The sequence below is a fragment of the Podarcis tiliguerta genome (genome assembly GCF_965153285.1).
Source record: "Podarcis tiliguerta genome assembly, chromosome: 4".
NCBI lineage: Eukaryota > Metazoa > Chordata > Lepidosauria > Squamata > Lacertidae > Podarcis > Podarcis tiliguerta.
In genome coordinates this window covers 80,728,510-80,743,364 of record NC_139537.1, presented here as the reverse complement: position 1 = coordinate 80,743,364, position 14,855 = coordinate 80,728,510, and the positions used below count along the sequence as shown (strand labels likewise).

The window sequence follows — 14,855 nt, the reverse complement described above, 5'->3', positions numbered from 1 at the left end:
CCGCCTGTAATGTCCAGCAACTGGTATTCAGATGCATTATTGCCTTCAGAAGAAGAAGAAGAAGAAGAGTTTGGATTTCATATCCCGCCTTTCACTCCCTGTAAGGAGTCTCAAAGCGGCTAACAATCTCCTTTCCCTTCCTCCCCCACAACAAACACTCTGTGAGGTGAGTGGGGCTGAGAGGCTTCAGAGAAGTGTGACTGGCCCAAGGTCACCCAGCAGCTGCATGTGGAGGAGCGGAGACGCGAACCCGGTTCCCCAGATTACGTGACTATCGCTCTTAACCACTACACCATACTGGCTCTCAAATTCATACTGGCTCTTCAGATTCAGAGGACAAGTTTCTTTTACATTGCCTTACATTGTTTTATTTAGGGTAATTAAAAATCTTCAAAGTGTTCAAGCCTGTGTAGTTTTTTTAATTGGCAACAGAAAAGCATACCCTTTACTGAAGATAAGTTATTCAGATGAACAAAATAGCACAATTGTGCTTAGTCAGCACGGATGTTACCGTTTTGCATGCTTTATTCTGAACACGACACTTTACTGAATTTGTAGAAGATTTCACACACAGCGACAGGAGTGATGGGTAAGGCTTAATGTGTCCTGTAATCTTTACTTCATCCATAAATGAGTTGTGAATTTTTTCTTTAGAATCCTCAACGATATGGGGAAAAATATGGATGGAACGAACATACAGTCTGAGATCATTGTATCATTATGCATCAAAGACAGAATCTCCACCCTTCCTTTCTTTGGCGTATAACATAAAAGTGTCAAATGTTGAAAACCAAAAATGCTCCTGTGGAAAATTCTGGATTTCTGGGCAAGGAATTCTGGGAGGTGTGCCAACTAGAGTCAGGTTTTCCTTAGCTAATCCCTTGGCTAGTGACACAGTAGAACCCTGCTAATATGGTGATAATTTTGCAAAAAGTGTCTGGCCTAGGTTTTGTGCTGCTAGGGGACTTGTGTTTGCTGCTGTTACTGTAAAGACTCAAAAGTCTATAGTAGCTCATACCTGCTCTCGATGAATGACATCAATGTAATGAAATCTTCCCAAATATATTCATAGCCCTTGTAGAAAAGATCACTGATCTCCTGCCCCCACTCCTATCATGGCTGAGTATCGAGTCATGTTTCTCCTGCCAGTTATTCAAATTCCCCAGGAGAATGTCTGACAGGAACATGGGGGAAAACCAGGCTTAATTTACTGTAATTTATCTTGTATTTAATTTATCTTGTAATTTTAAGTTGTGAACCGCCGTGAGATCTGCTTATGCAGGGCAGTATACAAATGTAATAAATAATTATTATTATAATTTACCCCCCAAATGGCCCATCTTGGCTTTATCTGAGTCTGGTTTAATTTCATAACAAATGCCAGTATTCCAGAAAATGAAGAGCATTTTATATTGTTAAGTACAAATACTATTATTTGTACTTAATCTGTGCCAGGATACAAGTCTAGCTTTTAAGTTTTTCGTAAGATGGCTAACTTTGCCATCTTCATGTTTGGTTTCTAAAGTGTACGGCTTTCCCTTAAACTTTCAAAAGCAAGTAGCTGTTTTATGTACACTTGTTAGAGATCTGGATGGCCAGTTGACTTAGATCTAATTGATGTCTATATTGCAATTAAGACTTTTCATGTATGGGACTTTTTGACTGATAAGTTAAGTATCCATTATTCAGGATTTTCTAGAATGTATCCATACATCAAGTCAGATATTCAAAAAGCTATTTTGATGAAATTGCCGTAACTCCTTAGTGGAACACCTTTACAGAATTAAGATTCAATGTAATGCCCTCTGGCCATAATAAAACAATAGCCTTGGAACAATATTACCCCACTTCAAGGTTTCATGTAGGTGTTAAAGAGCATATGGAATAAAATTGGCAAGAGCGCAAGTGACTGATCCAAGCACCTTGTCCATATCCTCAGGCCTTACTGACTGAAATTCATCCAGTACAACAGGACTAGAGAGTGCTTTGGACACCCCTTGAGATTCACCTGCTATAATGGCGGAATCAAGATCCAAGTGGATGCAAGTGATTTTGTCCTCAAAATTATTTGCAACCAAGCCACAGCAAGATACATTACTTTAGCATTCCTGCTCTAGAAAGCCCCTGATTCTGTATTTGGGGGACACCTCTAGAATATAGTGTTAGAGGAAAAGAAAAACCTTTCTCCGTAGATTGGAGGTAAATATACCTCCTATATATATATACCTCCTATACCTATATATTGGAGGTAAATTTTTTTTTTGTTTGATCAGCCATAGAAAGTACAGACTGCATTACATTCTGTACTCTTACTTTTTGTTTTTTATGCAAAATTTTGAGGTATCTTAAGAACAAATGTAGGGGGGTGCGAGTGGCACTGCATTCTAAACCACAGAGCCTAGGGCTTGCCGATCAGAAAGTCGGTGGTTCGAATCCCTGCAACAGGGTGAGCTCCCGTTGTTCGGTCCCAGCTCCTTCCAACCTAGCAGTTCGAAAGTACGTCAAAGTGCAAGTAGATAAATAGGTACCACTCCGGCGGGAAGGTAAATAGCATTTCACTGCACTGCTCTGGTTCGCCAGAAGCGGTTTAGTCATGCTGGCCACATGACCCGGAAGCTGTACGCCGGCTCCCTCAGCCAATAAAGTGAGATGAGCGCCGCAACCCCAGAGTCAGCCATGACTGGACCTAATGGTCAGGGATCACCTTTACCGTTTACCTATGTGCCACAGTAACTATGTGCATGTGTGCCACAGTATATTTGATGAGAGTTTGCTGAAAGGAGAGGTGTGTGGAGCATTGAACAAGAACCACCGCCAGGGTCTGAGTTCTTGATATAGCTTCCATTCATTTTATTATTATTATTATTTGAAATTAATAGATTAACTTGCACAATGGTCCTTGCACATAGGTACATGGATGCAATTGTGCACATACAGCATTTGAGATAAAATAATTGAAAACAGAAGCCTGCCCTTCTGAGATGATGAAGTGCATATGTAAGGAAACCTCGTGAATATTTGTACCAGGATAGTTAATAGACAGGGGTGGGGGGAGGAAAGGAAAGTAAATTTTGTGACAGATACCATTGTAGACACAATTTGGTGTCAGCCTGTAGTAAGAACATGACAAGTTACAATTGACCTTGAGTGCCTTTCCAAAGCATCTAGTCCCATGGTATTGCACTTGTTGCTGGGAATGTAGCCTCAATTTCAGGCCATTTATACTTGGGTGTTTTAAAAGGGGTAGGACATGTTCATAGTTTCCACACCCATGACCCCTGCTCTGCACAGACATATATCTTCATTAAATCTGTTGGAATACAGACCCGGGGTAAATCAAAGCAAGCTTTCTTTCATTGGTTGCAAATCATAGAATGGAAGCTGCGCTGAAAACAATTGGGGTGCAGATCAGGAATTATTACTACAGGGCACAGTGAAGAAAAGAAGAAGAGAAGACAAAAACAGAAATTTCAAAGAACAGAAGCTTTGGGGGCAGGAGAGGTTAACAGTAGGGAGAAAGAAAAGGAGATATGAAATAAGGCTGAACCTGACCCAGAGTAGATTAAATAGAAATAAAGTGTAGCTGTGGTAGTGGGAACAGTGTGGAAAGTATAAGAAAATAGTCTGGGGGGAAATGCCAGGAAAAGGAATTGAAGAAGAATTTATTTTGAGTACTTGCTTCTTGCCTCTGCACAAATTTCATGCTTCTTGTTTATGAAATAGTCTAAACTCTTCCTGGCAGTGGGTCGTAAGCAGTGAAACAAGGCAGAAATCACAAACATACTTACTGGAGCATAAGCTCCTGTATTGAAAACTGGGGTTACTTGTAATAAACATTCTTAGGATTGCACTGCACGTCCAGCTTCTGTACCTGAAAAAGCAATTTTGTTAGGCATATTGATACATATGTATATTGATGTATATGCAGAGGTACCATCAATTTATTTGTACTAGCTCAGTTAGCTTTTGGTCTAGAGGGCTCAGTGGTGAACCCTCCTCGTGCAGCAAGGCTTCCGACTTTTTCAGGAAACAAATCCTCCAATAACCTTAAAAAGAAAAAAGTTTCTAGAGAGCACAATGGGAACATTAAGAGCTGCAGCAAAGAAAGGGAGAATGATGGCGGGGGAGTTCCACAAGCTCTTGCATGTACCTAATAAACTTTTCCATTGTGGTACACCTCTTTATAATTGTCAAGGGCCACTGTAGATGCTGAATGCGTTAATCCATGGGTAGGCAAACTAAGGCCTGGGGGCCGAATCCGCCTTCTAAATCCGGCCCGCAGATGGTCTGGGAATCAGCATGTTTTTACATGAGTAGAATGTGTTCTTTTATTTAAAATGCATCTCTGGGTTATTTGTGGGGCATAGGAATTCGTTCTTTTCCTCCCCCAAAATATAGTCCGGGCCCCCACAAGGTCTGAGGGACGGTGGACTGGCCCCGTGCTGAAAAAGTTTGCTGACCCCTGGTTAATCCGTTTCTGACTACTTGTGCATGTGCTAGCAGTAAAAGCAACTATTATCAAGAGCAGCACCTTGGCTTCTGGAGGGGGAAGGGGAGCACCGTGTGTTGGAAGAGGTTAATCCTTCTCCTATTGCTGATGCCCCAATGCAAATCCACTCCCCCCCCCCCCGGCTGATCCCTCTCCTGCCTGTTCAAGGACTCCCTTAACACTGCATGCTAAGGAGCTGTTGCTAAAAGCCATAGAATTTTGTGGGATGGAGGTAATCTTTAACACATAATGCTGTAAAGAAAAATATTGCATAGGAACCTGGAATGTAAGAGCCATGAACCTGGGTAGGTTGGATGTGGTCAAAAATGAGATGAGATGGCAAGAATAAATATTGACATCCTGGGCATCAGTGAACTAAAATGGACAGGAATGGGCGAATTCAGTTCGGATGACCATCATATCTACTACTGTGGGCAAGAAACCCGTAAAAGAAATGGAGTGGCCCTCATAGTCAACAAAAGAGTGGCGAAAGCTGTAATGGGATGCAATCTCAAAAATGATAGAATGATCTCGATACGAATCCAAGGCAGACCTTTTAACATCACAGTAATCCAAGTTTATGCACCAACTACTGGTGCTGAAGAAACTGAAATTGACCAATTCTATGAAGACTTACAAGACCTTATAGAAATGACACCAAAGAAGGATGTTCTTCTCATTATAGGGGATTGGAATGCTAAAGTAGGGAATCAAGAGATAAAAGGAACAACTGGCAAGTTTGGCCTTGGAGATCAAAATGAAGCAGGGCAAAGGCAGAGTTCTGTCAAGAGAACAAGCTGGTCATCACAAACACTCTTTTCCAGCAACACAAGAGACGACTCTACACATGGACATCACCAGATGGGCAGCATCAAAATCCGATTGATTATATTCTCTGCAGCCAAAGATGGAGAAGCTCTATACAGTCAGCAAAAACAAGACCTGGAGCTGACTGTGGCTCAGATCATCAGCTTCTTATAGCAAAATTCAAGCTTAAACTGAAGAAAGTAGGAAAAACCACTGGGCTGGTAAGATACAATCTAAATCAAATCCCTTATGAATATACAGTGGAAGTGAGGAACAGGTTTAAGGATTTAGATTTGCTGGACAGAGTGCCTGAAGAACTATGGATGGAGGCTCACAACATTATACAGGAGGCAGCAACGAAAACCATCCCAATGAAAAGGAAATGCAAGAAAGCAAAGTGGCTGTCCAACGAGGCCTTACAAATAGCTGGGGAGAGAAGGCAAGCAAAATGCGAGGGAGATAGTGAAAGATACAGGAAATTGAATGCAGATTTCCAAAAATAGCAAGGAGAGACAAGAAGGCCTTCTTAAACGAGCAATGCAAAGAAATAGAGGAAAACAACAGAATGGGAAGAACCAGAGATCTGTTCAAAAAAATTGGAGATATGAAAGGAACATTTCGTACAAAGATTACCATAATAAAGGACAAAAGTGGTAAGGACCTAACAGAAGCAGAAGACATCAAGAAGAGGTGGCAAGAATACACAGAGGAATTATACCAGAAAGATATGGATGGCTCGTACACCCCAGGTAGTGTGGTTGCTGACCTTGAGCCAGACATCCTGGAGAGTGAAGTCAAATGGGCCTTAGAAAGCACTGCAAATAACAAGGCCAGTGGAAGTGATGGTATTCCACCTGAACGATTTAAAATTCTAAAAGATGATGCTGTTAAGGTGCTACACTCAATATGCCAGCAAGTTTGGAAAACTCAGCAGTGGCCAGAGGATTGGAGAAGATCAGTCTACATCCCAGTCCCAAAGAAGGGCAGCCAAAGAATGCTCCAACTACCGCACAATTGCACTCATTTCACACGCTAGCAAGGTTATGCTTAAAGTTCTACAAGGAAGGCTCAAGCAGTATGTGGACCGAGAACTCCCAGAAGTGCAAGCTGGATTTAGAAGAGGCGGAGGAACCAGAGACCAAATTGCAAACTTTCGCTAGATTATGGAGAAAGCTAGAGAGTTCCAGAAAGACCTCTACTTCTGCTTCATTGACTATGCAAAAGCCTTTGACTGTGTCGACCACAGCAAACTATGGCAAGTTCTTAAAGAAATGGGAGTGCCTGATCACCTCATCTGTCTCCTGAGAAATCTCTATGTGGGACAAGAAGCTACAGTTAGAACTGGATATGGAACAACTGATTGGTTCAAAATTGGGAAAGGAGTACGGCAAGGCTGTATATTGTCTCCCTGCTTATTTAACTTATATGCAGAATTCATCATGCGAAAGGCTGGGCTGGATGAATCCCAAGCTGGAATTAAGATCGCCGGAAGAAATATCAACAACCTCAGATATGCAGATGACACAATCTTGATGGCAGAAAGCGAGGAGGAATTAAAGAACCTTTTAATGAGGGTGAAAGAGGAGAGCGCAAAATATGGTCTGAAGCTCAACATCAAAAAAACGAAGATCATGGCCACTGGTCCCATCACCTCCTGGCAAATAGAAGGGGAAGAAATGGAGGCAGTGAGAGATTTTACTTTTTTGGGTTCCATGATCACTGCAGATGGTGACAGCAGTCAAGAAATTAAAAGACGCCTGCTCCTTGGGAGAAAGGCGATGGCAAACCTAGACAGCATCTTAAAAAGCAGAGATATCACCTTGCCAACAAAGGTCTGTATAGTTAAAGCCATGGTTTTCCCAGTAGTGATGTATGGAACCATCAAGAAGGCTGATCGCCGAAGAATTGATGCTTTTGAATTATGGTGCTGGAGGAGACTCTTGAGAGTCCCATGGACTGCAAGAAGATCAAACCTCTCCATTCTGAAGGAAATCAGCCCTGAGTGCTCACTGGAAGGACAGATTGTGAAGCTGAGGCTCCAATACTTTGGCCACCTCATGAGAAGAGAAGACTCCCTGGAAAAGACCCAGATGTTGGGAAAGATGGAAGGCACAAGAAGAAGGGGACGACAGAGGACGAGATGGTTGGACAGTGTTCTCGAAGCTACCAGCATGAATTTGACCAAACTGCGGGAGGCAGTGGAATAGAGAAGTGCCTGGCGTGCTCTGGTCCATGGGGTCACGAAGAGTCGGACACGACTAAACGACAAAACAACAACAACTGTTGCAGCTACAGAGCCTAGGTCAGCGGTTTGAATCCCCGCAACGGGGTGAGCTCCCGTTGCTTCATCCCAGCTCATGACCCGGGAAGCTGTACAGCAGCTCCCTCAGCCAATAAAGCGAGATGAGCACCGCAACCCCAGAGTCGGCCATGACTGGACCTAATGGTCAGGGGTCCCTTTACCTTTACCTTTACTGTTGCAGTATTGAGAGTTAAGTGTAAGTTGTATTGAAATTTTAGAAGGATGTCAACCTGAATATAATTACAAAATCAAATGTATCTTCCATAAGCTTATTTCATATAGGTCCAAGCGATATGGGCTGTATGTTTGTATTTGACAAATGGCACATTGATTCAAGCACGACATTTTTGCAGTGAACATGGATTTACATTGTTGGCACTGAACGTTGTTTTTCCTTCACTTATTTTTCGTAATGATTTTCAAGAGGCTGAATGCAACAGATCTTAATTCTCTTGTCTTTTTCCCTTTAGTACTATTTGAATAAAATGGAATACCTATTAAATGCCAACATGTACAGTTCATTTCTAAGATAGTCTTTCAAAGCAGCAAAGCTCAATTATCATTATGCAATTTAAATCTCTCATAAAAATGAATTTAATGCTTTTGCAACTAATAACTATGCAAATAAAGTTCTTTCCATTCCACTTAACACAATTAAAATTCTCAGCAAGTTAAATATATTGAATTGTTTATCTATGGAGAGACATGTAGGACACCAATTAAGTTTACATGGATAAATGCAGATTTGTGTTTTGTGAATGTCAAGTTGACAGAAGCTTAATATTGTAAAAAGGGCTAATCAACACAGAATATGTTTAGTGTCAGTAAATATTTACACTGAAGAATGTTTCCCATGAATGATGAGGTACAACAGTCAGGCTTATTCTGAATTTTACTAATTAAATTCTATGACTTGTAGATCACCACATTCATACCATTTATGTATAATTTTTTACAATGTGTATGATTCCATGATAAATATAAAGACTCCGGTGATAAAGGACATATGGGCAAATCTTTTCATTCCTCCCCCTCTTTCCCCCATTATTTAAAGTTGTTGATAAATTGTTGCTTCAGTTCTGTTTTGGAGATAGGAGATAAAATGTTTTGCTAGTTCGTACTGGCTGTTCATTCCAACAGCCTTCATTGTTTCACAGTCTGGTGCAGGATCGGCCAGAGGCCTTTTTTGGAAGCCCTCTGCAACATTTATGGGATGCCGGTGGCGCTGTGGGTTAAACCACAGAGCCTAGGGCTTGCCAGTCAGAAGGTCGGTGGTTCGAATCCTTGCGATGGGGTGAGCTCCTGTCGCTGTGTCCCAGCTCCTGCCAACCTAGCAGTTCGAAAGCACGTCAAAGTGCAAGTAGATAAATAGGTACCTCTCCGGCGGCGGGCGTTTCCGTGTGTTGCTCTGGTTCGCCAGAAGTGGCTTAGTTATGCTGGCCACATGACCCTGAAGCTGTATGCCGGCTCACTCAGCCAATAAAGCGAGATGAGCGCCGCAACCCCAGAGTCATCCGCTACTGGATCTAACTGTCAGGGGTCCCTTTACCTTTACTGCAACATTTGATGCCCCCCATTGCCCTTGTGCTGCCTTCCCCAAGCTGGGTGAGGTGCTGGGCTTTGGGAAGAAGGTGTGAGGGCTCTGACAGGGTCCTTGAATCCTCCCACCTCCGTCCCAAAGCCTAGTTAGTGTTTTTCCAGCTTTGAGAAGGAGGTGCCAGAGCCTCATGCATCCTTCCCCAAGCCCAGCGCCTTGCTTAGCTGGTTTGGGAAGGCAGCATGACAAAACAGTGTGCTGCCCGCAGGTTCAGTGTTGAAGTATTCTTGCAGGCCACTTGGTATGAAAAGTTGGGGCGCTCTGGTCTAGTGCATTAGAAGTGATTGGGACTAGGGAAGTAGGGATGCCCTGCTTAAATCTTGTATTAGTGGTTACCAGCCGTGGCCACAGAACAGCTAGCGGGAAAATGCGTATTAAATTTTTGAAAGTTGGTGTCTACCTGGTCCCCTCACCAACACTCCTTCTTCAACTAATCTATTTTCTTGGGAATTTGTTGGATTATGATTATTCTCCTGTCTATTGAGTGTGGGTTTTTTCTATTTTGTTCGGGTTGTTTTATGGGTTATTGTGTATCTCTTGTTGTGATGTATTGTTCTTTTGTACTGAATTTCTGCCGTGCTTCATGATTTTAAAACTTGTAAGTGCTTGGAAACTGTCAAATGACTAATAAATTGAATAAATGAGAGAGAGAGAGAGAGAGAGAGAGAGAGAGAGAGAGAGAGACCTTATTATACTGTGTGGAATAAAAAAAGGAAGGGAACGTTTACCATGCAAATCCAAGCTTTTGTGTCCATCGTCCCCGTTACCCAGGCAAATCTTACCATTTGTGTGTGTCCCATCCGCTTCTTGGGACATAGAACAAATCTGCAACATCATTCTTATTTTCTGTGTCTCCCCCGGTTTTTTGGCATTGTGAATGAACAGTACAGAAGTTACAGATTTCATTATGTTTCCAGTTTTTGTGGCTTTGGTCTCAGCTGCTTGGATTACCAAATGTGGTACAGAAGGAAATATCATTGCACGATGGATGTAATATATAGTTCAGTGCGCATGGAGACTGGCCTCTGTTTGATCCTGTGAGAATGTGGGGTTAATGTCTGGCTGGTGTTTTGGAAGCAGCAGGTAGCCAAGAGTAAACTCCTATAGGGGTCCAGATTTCTGTAGCCTCATAGTTATTCACACAGATGGGGGATACCTTGTGAACTTTCGCTGAGGTCAAGCTAAACTGCAAATCATACTTTGAAATTTCTGAAGTCTTAGGAACGTTGTGATTGAGGCTAGAGCACCACGGCTTTCAAGTCGTTTGGTGGAGTAGGTTTGCTTAAGCCTCCCAAATGTGGTGTTAGAAATAGCTGAAGATAGACTTGTGAGCTCTTACGGAAAGGGAAAATTGCATGTTAAAGTGCTTATTTACATTTTCATGATACTAGGTCCTCTTCTGATTTCTCTCCACATAGTTTGGCATGAATAAAAGTAATATTTGATTTTAGTTCTTGGGGCAATCAATAGAAAAAGAGATCCCTGTCATTAGTCATCAGCTATCATATCACCAGGGATCTTACAGCAGTTTGGTCAAGAAATAAAAAAGTGGATTGTGTTTTTTAGCATTTACTCAGTCTCGGAACGTGTGGCATTATGTGCATAACTGCTGAATTTGCACTCAGGAAACAAATATGTATTGCAGTATTTTCATCGGTGGCTTTTCGTATTTACAAGTTGAATATCTATATATTACTTCCTTAATCTTACATGTTTGTCTGGGGATTTTTGTTACCCTGAATGTGGATTATGTTTGATTCAATGGTATTAAAAGTTATTTTGACTGCAGAGTCCAGTTACAAATATTTTACTGCAGTTGACATGGGAATGTGAGTTTCAAAGTTAACAGGTGGTTCATAGACTGACTTAGCTTAATCATATCCCCAGCATTTTACAAAATAACAAGTTTTGAAGTGTTCATTGTTTAAGAATTGGTTCTTAAACTGTATCAGTAAGATGTATAGGCTGTGTCTCAGTGTTTAAGGGGGAAGAACAACATAAAATAACAATAACAATAATAATATCACAATATAGGAGAAAATGGCTTAGAAATGTTTCAGCCCAAAGTGAACACAGAAAGACTGTTCATAGTCCTCAAGTAGAGGAACAGAAAGCCTAAATATCCTTTTCTGTTCTGACCTGTAGAATTCTGTCCAGTGTGATATTGTTTCCTGTTGCAGAAAAAGCATAGGCAGATTTAACTTGGCTATGTGCACCACTTGAATATTTGTTGTGTGCAGCTGTAAGTTCCAAGCTGAATGACAGTGCAATACTGTAAAATAACATTTATCCATACATTTTGCATCTGGAACTTTCATTATTGTTAGAGTGCTCTGAGTTGTCATCCTACTCCAAACACCAGCACTCCAAATATCTCTGCAGAGCATGTCCATTCTATTCCAGGTACCCTTTGTTATTTCAGCATTCATTAATAATCTAAGATGTCTAAATATTACTGTGCTTCCAGGTGTGGCCCACAATATTGCATTACTACGGGAAGTGATCATCCATCCACGCTTTGTCCAGGGAGACATCAACACAAAATTTCTTCCAGACGTCTATCCTGATGGCTTTAAAGGTTGGTCCTTAATGGAAATGTTAAGCATTTGGTTGGGAGCAGGGATGGCTGGAGGTGGGGTCATGTGTGAAAATTTCCTCTGAAATGGTTTTCTAATTATTCTTTGAACTTGTTTTTTTGGTCTCCCTAATTTTACTTTTAGAAATAATAGTGTATTTGAAAATTAAGGCAATTGTTTCCTTCAACTTCCAAGGAGACGAAAATTCAAGTTGGGTTTCTGGAACCCAGTCGATGTTGCTTTGAAGCGAAACATTTTTTTTCCATAGCAAGATCTGTTGATTTAAGAGAGTGGCCTGGTTCCGAACCCATCCTCAGCTAGTAAAGTCTGGCATGCTGTTAATAAATGCTGGCATTTTGTGAAAGCATTGACTACATTGTGTTCCAGGAATCTATTTCTCATTGGAAGTCTGCATGATGGCAAGTTGGGTACTTATTCAGTCCCAAAGATTTACCAAGAGCTGGAAGAGCATTCTTAATTTATTTCATTTACACTAATAAACCATTTACCGTATTTTTTGCTCTATTGGACGCACCAGACCACAGGACGCACCTAGTTTTTAGAGGGGGAAATCAAGGAAAAAAATATTATTCACACCCCCCAGCCCCAAAGAGCAACAGACAGGCTGCACGCTTCCTCTTTAGCCTTGAGCAGCATCTTTAGCCTTGCACAACGGGATGGATCGTGCCCGCTGTCCACCGGGGCTGGACTAGATGACTCCTGGGGTTCCCTTCCAACCCTGCAATTATGTGACCTCGGAAGTTGTTGGGGGTCTCCACCACTGGAGGCTTTTAAGCAGCGGTTGGGGGACCATCTGCCTGGTGTTCTTTAGCTGTGATTCCTACATTGTGAGTGGGCTGGGCTAGATGACCCTCGGGTGGCCCTCCCAACTCTATACAGTCCTACACTTCTGCAGCAGGAGATCCACAGCCACTTCACACAATGCCCACTCCCAATTTTCATTGGAGAGACATGTGGCTTCACTGTCTAGGTAGGTACCCCCCCTACCTGCCACTCTTCCCTCACCCCACTTAAGCCGAGGGAATTCCTGCCCAGAGAAGCTCCCAGGTGAGGCAAAGGTTAAGATCTACCTCTGGTAAATGGCTTTGTATCCTCCCTCTTTCCCTTTTCTCTTCTTCTTCTATGCTAGTTCCTTCTCTTGTGTTTTGTTTAATCTGTTTTTATTGTATACTAAAATAAAAGCTGCAAAGTTTCCTTTTTTATAATATTCCCCCCCTCCAAACTAAAACGTTAATCTAGATAAAAACACTGATCCAGAGGAAAATAAGGGGGTGGAGAAAGGACGAAAAAAGAAAAAGAGGTAGAAATAGAGAGATTTTTAAAAAGTTGGCTTCTTTAGCCTTGTGCAGCCTCCCGCGGCTGGAGAGGCACACACGGCTAAAGAGGAAGCCCGGGCAGCGAGCGGGATGGATTGCGCTCGCTGCCCGGGCTTCCTCTTTAGCCTTGCGTAGCCTCCCGCGGCTGGAGAGGTGCGCACGGCTTTTCTAGAAGAGGGAGAAGGGACTGACTGGCCGCGTCAGTCCCTTCTCCCTCCTGGGGAAAAGCCCGCAAGAGCCGCGCGAAACTTGTGTGTGGCTCTTGGGGGCTTTTCCTGCTTGCCTCCCCCCCTGCATTCGCTCCATAGGACGCACAGACTTTTCCCCTTAGTTTTTAAGACGGAAAAACTGCGTCCTATGGTGCGAAAAATACGGTAATCAGTATAATATTGATCGGAAGTGGACTCAGGACATGGCTTTTGGAGAGACTTTGACTATGAGTTAGAAGAATATAGACAAGTAAGAAAAGGTCTTCTGAAAGAGAGAATTTACCCTGGCTGGGTTCCAAAAGATGTTAAATCTTCTAAGCAAGGAGAGATTTTATAAGATTCCTGTATATGCTTCACTTCTGTTACTGTGGTGATAATTAAATGGTAATAGTGAATATTTGTTTCACTGTTCAGCTGTTGAGACAGAGAATATATTTTTCTCTTCTTAAATTAGTGATTGACTGTTAGGGTGGCCATGTATCCTACTTTGTAGTCCTTTATTTGAAGGAATGTCAGAAAGAGAGCAGTCTTCTATTGAAGTCTTCCTCTGTTTGAGGGGCTGTCTAGTCTGGTTTAACAATAATGGACCATAAGAAGGCAGAGTAGAGGTCTTGAAGTTGCCCATAAACAGCGCCTGTACAGCAGACAGGTCAGAGTCTTCCCCAATATGGTGGGATGTATTGTAATTCTATTTAAATGATAGCAATTATTTCTACATTTTCCTCTAAACGCGTTTGCAGGTGCCCCCCCCCCATTTATATACTGTGTTTTGGTGATGCATTTTCTATATTTTGGCAATGTGTGAGTGCTGCACAGCTTGGGCTGTGTAACCGAAGCTTTTTACCAAGTCATGTGTTGTGAAGGAATGCATCTGTTCAACCATTTTGTTCTTAGCTTTTAAATGGCTGCTTTATGTTTAAAGGCTGTTTTTGCCATGGTGTTTAAGAGGTCACAGGAAGTTCAGAAGGGCAGCTCAGGGAAATGAAACTTAAAAGAGGGTGGGGGAGAAAATTATGGGAACTAGAAACTTAAAACAAACTACCAGTATTCTGATTGACTAACAACTGTGGACAAGGGAGCAGTCGTGTATCTAAGAAAAGTGGGAAAGAGCAATGTTAGTGTTAGCAAGTTGGGAAACTCGAGTGAGGGAAAAGCTAGAAATCCGAAGAAGTCAGGACTGAGAAGACTCAGATAAGAAGGACGAAAGCCAAAAACAAGAAGACTGGATGCTGCACTGCTAACGCGTTGAGGTTTTATTACAATCAAGCGGTATATAAATCTTGTTAAATAAATAAAATTAAAAATGAGTTATAATGAGCTGAAATCGTGATCATAGCTAATGTAGGGAAAGCCTAGACCTGGGCTATGTACATACCATACATTTAAAGCAAAGAATCCTAGGAGTTCTAATTTAGCCCTCCCAGACCTGCAGTGCCCAATTTCTTCTGGAAATATCACAACAAGGGTTAAATTGCTGCTTTTCAAAACCCTTAGTAAAATCTCAATTTGTTACTGCTTCAACCTATATCCGATGCCTT

General features: G+C 42.0%; 1 protein-coding gene across 1 annotated transcript in view; it reads left to right on the top strand.

Annotated features, from left to right (window-relative positions):
- The window catches only part of PCCA (propionyl-CoA carboxylase subunit alpha), a 223,970-nt gene that overhangs the window by 99,658 nt on the left and 109,457 nt on the right, over positions 1-14,855 (top strand). The window contains exon 17 of the mRNA XM_083437796.1: positions 11,663-11,773. Coding sequence (XP_083293922.1) covers positions 11,663-11,773 — 111 coding nt within the window. The remainder of the gene's footprint in view (positions 1-11,662; positions 11,774-14,855) is intronic.